General features: G+C 41.2%; 1 protein-coding gene across 1 annotated transcript in view; it reads right to left on the reverse strand.

Annotated features, from left to right (window-relative positions):
* neurl4 (neuralized E3 ubiquitin protein ligase 4) overlaps positions 1 to 8,154 on the reverse strand; it is a gene marked incomplete in the record, with an annotated part of 45,752 nt that overhangs the window by 9,969 nt on the left and 27,629 nt on the right. The window contains 10 exon segments of the mRNA XM_014019551.1: positions 969 to 1,148; positions 1,734 to 1,892; positions 1,966 to 2,133; positions 3,034 to 3,186; positions 3,272 to 3,370; positions 4,860 to 5,078; positions 5,171 to 5,316; positions 5,410 to 5,538; positions 5,617 to 5,786; positions 7,715 to 7,819. Coding sequence (XP_013875005.1) covers positions 969 to 1,148; positions 1,734 to 1,892; positions 1,966 to 2,133; positions 3,034 to 3,186; positions 3,272 to 3,370; positions 4,860 to 5,078; positions 5,171 to 5,316; positions 5,410 to 5,538; positions 5,617 to 5,786; positions 7,715 to 7,819 — 1,528 coding nt within the window.

Genomic DNA, 8,154 nt, shown 5'->3' on the forward strand with positions numbered 1-8,154 from the left:
ATCCATATATTTATTAATATAGCTGGGATTTTGACAGAATTATTCCACCTTATGGTGTCTTATTTTGAAAATACAGATGTTGTGCTCGTTCCTTTTCCTATTTGTGTGATGTGATCTTTGTAGATTGACTCTGGAGCAGCTCCAGAGTCCGGCAAAAATARTATCTGATCTAATTTTGGCGGATTGCCATCCGCTCACCGCCGCTGTGCGGAGCCAGTGTAAACACTCTCATTGATTAGAATGGGTGGGTATTTACTGAGGAGGTTGGTCGCATATAGTGTAAACTGGGGGTAACCTTTAGCTTATTAAACTAGCCTGAACAAAAACTACAGTACTTTCTAGCACTATTTTTTATAGTTTAGCTGGTCCTGCAAATTATGCTTTATTTTCCTTGTGACACATTTTTTGACTAATGTGTTTAGTTCATACTGACTGACAGGAAGTAAATACTACCACCTACAGCCACAAGAGGGCGCTCTAGGCTTCTGACAACTACAGTRTATGTTGTTCCTGTACCGGGTTTAAAAAGTACGCAGCACAAAACCGTAATTGAGCTGCAGAAAGAAAGTTTGGAGTGAATGAGGGAGTGGTGAAAAGCAGAGGTTTCTCTTACTGYGATGAAGAAAATGAAKAAAGCTGATCACGTKATGTGGGAGGAGACTGGTGAATTTACCAGTAACTTACTTGTTGTGTTAATTAAGGCTATTCTGCAGCCCAGGTTTGTTCTGGGTGTTATTGTGTGATTCCAGGTTAAATGTCAGTTCTTACTTTGAGAAATTAATTCCTAATTAAATGCGACTTATAGTCCGGAAAATTCAACATTTCTTCTGACTTGAGGCCATTCAAAGAGCTATCTACACCAACTCAATTATTAATGACAAACTTTCTAACAAAACTCCACTTCAACAGATTTGAACTCAGTGTGTGTGTGTGTGTGTGTGTGTGTGTGTGTGTGTGTGTGTGCCAACCTGCTCACACTGGCCATACAGGTCTATGAAGGGATAACAGGGTGAAGGGATGTCCTGCGCTGCCACACCCTGGTCCATGCCGTTAACATAGAGGTGGAGACAACTGTTGGTGTCCACCAGCAGACCCAACACTGTSCCCTCTGGACAAGTGTCCAGGTTAGGACCGTAGTTCTCACATATCTGAAACATTAGATAAAAATAATAAACTCCATCACTGAACAGGCCCATCTGAAGAGGACCGTTTGTCACATAAAATAAAAATCAATAACCTCCAACTAAGCCTGACAGATCTGTGTTTACCAGGGATCATGTTAACGGAATAGGTTTGACTTTTTTTTTTTTTTAAATAAACGGTGACAGAAAACTCTGAAGGCCATCCATCATTTTGACAGATTGTGATTACCACCTCTGACCACTAGATGGCGAGTTAGCATATTAATTAGCTGTTCTCTCACTTGAGACATTTGGTTACACACCAGCAGGTCCATGTGGACCAGGAGGAAGGTGTGAGACTGTGTTCAGACCTCAGCAGGTGATCTGTCCAGATTTTAAGTTCAATGGTTTCATTTCTTTGTTCATATGTAGTTATTGGGACCAGTCAGTGTTTTTGTTGTGTTCATCTGGTTGATGTGGATTGTCTGTTCAGCTTGTTCCGACTGAATATTGATCAAAATGAATAAAAACAAATGCTACTGAATGTTTAATTAATATAATATAATATAATATAATATAATGGCAGGATGTTTTAAACTTCTAGTGTTTTACCTTCAGTGAGTTGTGGAAGACAGAGTCTCGCTGCAGCAGCCAGGCGGAGCGTTTCAAACAGCACGCCGTGGAGGGGAAGTTGAGCCGGTCAGGGGAGTGGCCTATCACCCCTAAYGACAGGGACGACGTCCATGACGGGTTCAAACGATCGATCTGAAACTGGTACCGAAAGGAAATAAAACCATTAGCTTTAAAACCAAACACCAGGAGAAAGCGTGAAACCCTTCATCACCTGGAAGAGCTGCTGACGGGCCAGCGGCTGGGCGGTGACCAGCAGGCCCTGGTTGTAGCTCGACACTCGGGCCGCGGTCAGGTTCTGGTTGGACAGCTGGATGTTTTTGCCGTGGTTTTCCAGGAACGCCATGACCGTGGGCACGAGGGAACACTGCTCGCTCTCAGCCTAAACGAGGAGGAGACAAGAAAAGATGAAGACTAAAGCAACAGAAACTCACAGGGTTACACGATGTTGGCAAAAAAAAWTWATCACGATTTATTGTGGTATTTAGCTAATAAGGATTAATATGATGTCATAGTCACATGACCCTTTACTGTTTWAGTGGGAAAAATACACCCTCTGTAAAAATCTGTTCCCATCTGTGTCAAAACAGACTTCAAATTAAAACACCAGTTTTTAAATTGTGTTGAAAAGGACAAATAAAACAAAACTATGATAAATAATTTACGGCTCTTTTTTTTAGGCGCCGTCTGAGTAAAAAAAGAGCTTCTACAGAACTCTGAAGTCCAAACAGGAAGTGAGTAAGTATTAAAGAGCCTGTGACATCAAATTGTTGTACTAAATATGAATGCATTTTCAGAAATACAACACTAATAACTTATTACAACAAACATTTCATGCCACTGAGATGAACAGGTGTTGAGATATTCACATGTGAAGCAACAGGAAGTGATGTCAAAGGGGAATGTTTGAATGTAAACAGAGCTTTACTACAGTGGATAGACTGTAAAGAAAAATCTGACGTTTCTTTAGATTATTTAAAGTCACTATCAGAGATAAATGAAGAAGTGTCAGAGTTCAAACAATATTGCTTTAATAAGCAAAGACCAAAGAATTTGATTTCTTAAAGAGATCCCCTTTGATGTCACTTCCTGTTTGCTTGTCCAAGCCGAATTAAAAGGAAAATATGCCAGTTATGTGACAAAGTGAATAAAAATGTGTGTTTTATGCCAAATTTCCTAATATACAGCTTTTTTCTTTGACTTTTTGTATTTGAAGGATAAGCATGTCACAGGCGCTTTAATGACAAAGTGTTCAGGAAGATAACTGGATGTAAGTCTGGACCTCTCTGACAGGGCTGCCGTCCTCCTCCCCCTCGCTGCAGCTGTCTGAGGTGAGCGACGGCGCCTTGACGCTCTCAGAGTCCTCCGTCAGAGACGAGCTGACGATGGAGACGGCCGTTATCCTCCCGTACAGGTCCAGAATGGCGTAAACGTTCTGCGGGGCGCCAGAGAGGCTCGGCTGAGTGTCACCAGAGGTTTAAAGGAGGTTTTGTGTGAATGTGGTCAGGAGGTGGGCGTACCTTGGGGATCGCAGTCGCAGCAGGTCCCATGTCCTCCCCATCGATGAAGACGTGCATGGTGTCGTCGTTGCACCTCTTCACGCCGACACGGTTCCCAACCTGGAAACACGTTCAGGATTAACGGCTTTTGTTTCATTTTAGGAGGTGAAAAACAAGTTTTATTCCTCTTCACGACCTCACAAGTTGATTAATTTAAATAAAGTTCTTGTGAATGATATTTCCCAAACTTTTCTCCGCCAAACGTTTTGCACAACACGGTTGTTCACACAGAACTGTGTGGTTACTTGCAGCTAGCTGTTGCACTTCTGGTGCAGTTCTGACAGGAAMATCATTATTTTGTTGTAAATTTTAAAAATTAATGTAAGAGCTACCAGTTGTTCATCCCTGAACTAAAACAGGGTAAAAACAGAAATTCTTTAACATTTAATACCATCACAACATAATTTAATACCAACACAGGGGTGGAGCTAGACTTTTTTACAAGGGGGGCACATATAAAGAAAACTACCCTGGATTTTAAAGTTAAAGATGGCCACCACAGCTAAATATAAATGTATATAATTCAGCCATTTTAAAACTAAGGTGAAATTTGTTGTGGTGTAGTCAAGAAGGATTGCAAGTCCCAATTTAAGCTAAACGCTAATGCTAAAGTTACAAAGGGCTGTAATTCTGCCATTAAATACAAAGCAAAAAATTATATAATAGTAGCCAAGAATAGTATTTAACAAAACCTGAATGTACCGGTAAATACAAAATCCAAGATGGCCACCAAAGMTAATTTCAAATAGTTAAACCTCTGCCATTTTGTAGAAATACTGAGCTGAGATTTGGTAAGGTGGTAGCCAAGAGCAATCCCTGTGTCATATTTAAATCCCAATTTTAAGTTTTTAGAGATATRAAGCTGAAATTTAGTGTGGTGGTAGCTGCGAGTGATGCCTAACAGATTCTAAAATCAAATAAAAGATGTCCACTAAAGCTAAATTCAAATGGCTACAATTAATCAATTTTTATATATACTGAGCTAAAATTTAGTGTGGTGAAATTGTTGCCTTTGTATAATAATTCAGTGGTTTAGAAAAGTATTCTTTTTTTTTTTTTTAGCTCTAACTGACCACTTTTTTATTGCCAAATGCAATCCCCACCCCCACTTGTCAATCATTTGGGCGTGGCACATGGGGAGACCCTTTGGCTCCGCCCCTGTACCAACATGAGTTCGAGCTGCAACTGTAGCGGCAACCTCTTGAACTTCAGTTAGGGGTAACTTATAAATGGATAAATGTCATTTTCTTGCTTAGCTTTTGTAGTAGGTGTAATATAATTACAGTTACTGAATACATAGTTACTTTAGCTTTAATTTATTATTYAACCCTAACACAAGACAAAAAGTGAATTTATTGTTTTAGGAAGAGGGATATTTAGGAGAAAGACTGGGGAAAAAATGTTTAGTTGGGTAGTTGTTTAAATAATTAATGCCTTATCATTTGTAACTTTTTAATGGTCTTAATTTTTGCTCATTTCATTTACCACCCTTTAACACCCTTTACGACCYTACAGACAGGTAAGCTGAACACAACAAGCTGCTGCTCACCGTCAGCCGCTCCAGTGAATAGCCGTAGTTCTGGCGCTGCAGCGCTCCGTTGCGCCGAACCTCCGAGCTGCAGAGGAGCCAGGTGACCTTGGTGCGAAGCTGCGGGAGGGATGGGGAAAGACCGGACAGCGGGCGGGACGGCAGCTCTGGAGGAGCCAGGGTGGTCAGACCGATGTGCAGCGAACCGCACCACTGCTCGTCCACTTCATCGATCCTCACCTGYGGGAGGGAAACAGAAACTGACTTTAGTAACAAATTTCACGTTTTATAGATTAGATTTTATTGGTAATTTTCATTTTTAGTGAGCCGACCTCAAACAGCTCGTCAGCTCGGAGCTCCTTGGCACTGAAGGCGATGCCGTGAGCGTAACCTCCGATTCTGATGGCCTGGCAGCCCTCTCCCAGCAGCACCACGTTCTTACCGTGTTTACTGTGGAAGTGATGAGCGACGCCTGCTGCTGCAAGGAGGAGAAAAACATGAAGACGCAACTTTAAAAACCACGCAGCTTGTCTCTGGTGTTTGCTGTGAAACGTTCTGCTGGACGCAGCACCTGGGGAGTGAATGGGGAAGCTCTTCTCGGTGACGTTGCTGGTACACAGACTGTTGTCCAGCGGGCCCGAGGAGCTGGTGATGGACACCTGAACACACTGACCGTACAGATCGATGACAGCAAACACCTCTGGAAGACACAGACGGAGACGCTGATGTCGAGCTGGTTTGTTGCCGTCGACCTGAGCGAGGCGGGCCTGTTCCTTACCTGGCGGCAGGCCGGAGCAGGCCACGCCTTGGTCCACGCCGTTGATGTAATAGTGGAGGTTGCCGCTGGCTGAGCGCATCATGCCGATCCGAGAGCCCGTGGTCAGAGAGTCCAGGTCGCAGCCGTAATTGTTGCGCATCGTGTTTCCATCCTGCATGATGGCTGTTCCACTGCGGACAAAACAAACATGTTCAGGTGTKAAAACCTAAATTTAATAAGAGGTTCTGATATTAAGGCACTTTTTGAAGCTCCTATGGGTATAGATGTTGGGATAAARTTTATTAAAGTGGACATATCCTGCTTTTAAATCTTTCCTTTTCACATTTAAATCATTCAGTCAGGGGTTCCCMAACTTTTCCAGTCACAGAATGAATGAACCCACAAACAAATGTAACGTCAACTTTTAGAATTTTTTTCCCCTCACTTTTATTTACGATTTGATAATTATTACATTTCTTTTAGCATAATGTATTAAAGGGCCTGTGACATCAAATTTTTGCAATGAATATGAATGCATTTTTGGAAAGATAACATTGATAACATATTGCAAAACAAATTTCACATTGCTGGGATGAACGGTTGTTGAGATCAAAAAGAAAAAATAAGTAGGTCCTCTGGATGGGTTCTTCTTTAGTGAAACGTTTCGTCTCTCCTCCAAGAGACTTCTTCAGTCTGATGGGTTTCAGGTGAACTCAGCCTTAAAAGCACTGCCTCCACATGGTGGACAAAGAGGTTAGTCACATGATAAAGAGGAGGCAGTGCTTTCAAGGCTGAGTTCATCTGAAACTCATCAGACTGAAGAAGTCTCTTGGAGGAGAGACGAAACGTTTCACTAAAGAAGAACCCATCCAGAGGACCTACTTATTTTTTTCTTTTTGATTTTTTTCTACCTGGATTACTGAGATGCATCAGGACAGGTTGTTGAGATATTTACATGCGAAGAAACAGGAAGTGATGTCAAAGGAGGAATGTCAGCATGTACACAGAGCGTCGTTACAACAGCGAACAACACAGGCTGTAGAGAATAATCTGATGTTTCTTTAGATTATTTTTAGTCCCTATCAGAGAGAGATGAAGAAGAGTTAAAGGTTAAAAAAATTGTTTTAACAAACAGAGACCAGCAAGGTTATTTTATTAATGAGTTCCCYTTTGATGTCACTTCCTGTTTCACTTTGGCTGAGCCAAGTTCAAAAGAAAATAGGCCAGTTTATGTGACAAAATGGATAAAGTGTTTTATCCYGATTTTCTTAAGTATAAAGATGCTTTCTTTGACTTTTTGTATTTGAAGGATGGGCGTGTCACAGGCACTTTAACTAATATGTTTTTAAACACTGTATTATACTCCCACTGAAAGACCTACCTACTAGAACAGAACAAAAGGAATCAAACCTCTCATTTATATAAAAAGAGGAACTGTGATGCTTTGGTTGGAATTCCTCCTTATTGTAACTCCACAAGCCCTTCTTTCACCCCTTTTCTGAGGTGTGTCTGAGTGCAACTCGTTTTGGTGCTGCCTCTTTAAGTTCAAATGAGGCACTTTACCATTTTTTTCAACCATTTTTGTAGTTTGATAACAGAGTTACGGTATTTTCAGGACTATAAGTTGCATTTTTTTTCATAGTTTTGCTGGCCCTGGTATTCTGAAATGACTTATCTGTGGTGTTTTCCTCTCCATGGTGCATTTTTTGACTGTTGTGACTTATAGTCCAGAAAATACAGCACAATTATCTAGCTGTGCAGAAACGTTTTATGTAAAGATGTCAACAAGGGAAGACTTGTCCATCCAGCCTCACATGTTGGAGCCAGAGTCTGAGGAGAATGAAGACGACAAACCTGCAGAAATGTGGATTCACAAAATTTCTAAGCCGGAAGTCAACTTGTTTAGCAGTTCAGCAACAAATAATGTTCAAAAAACTTAATGGGGAATAAAGAAAACTGAAAAATACAACCCGAACAAAATATAAAGATATCTACGCAGCACCAGTAGAGAGGAAATTCAAATTTTCGGCACTCCTAAGTCCACAACAAAATGCACTTAAGGRTTAAAAACGTGGATTTTGCACGATGAGTCCCCTAACCGAGGTTCCATGTGTAATACCTGAGCATCCACGTGTCGTAGTCGATGTCCGTCATAGTGTTTGGAAACTCCAGCTCCTCTGGTCTGATGGCCGTCACGCCTGATCGCACAGGAAGTCGAGGAGTTAAAAATAAATAAATAAAGTTTACAATTCATGTGGGATCTTAAATGCTGGAGTAAGACAGAGTGTACAGAGAACACRTATCGCCTGCTGACACTCGTCAAACATTTTATGTGGTAAGTGGTCACGACGCTCAGCTTCCACGCCAAAATTTACCTCAATATCTGTGAAACAGACTGAGCTGTAGGGATTTTTGTGTTTGCTGAAATTGATAAGCTGTTGTGGCCATTTCTGTTAACAGACACACACTAGGAATGTGCGATGTGGCAAAAAATTCATATCACGATATACATTATGATGGGTGGTGGTAACGATATAATCACGATATAAAACTTATAAT

This window comes from Austrofundulus limnaeus, unplaced genomic scaffold, assembly GCF_001266775.1.
Source record: "Austrofundulus limnaeus strain Quisiro unplaced genomic scaffold, Austrofundulus_limnaeus-1.0 Scaffold223, whole genome shotgun sequence".
NCBI classification, from domain to species: Eukaryota; Metazoa; Chordata; class Actinopteri; order Cyprinodontiformes; family Rivulidae; genus Austrofundulus; species Austrofundulus limnaeus.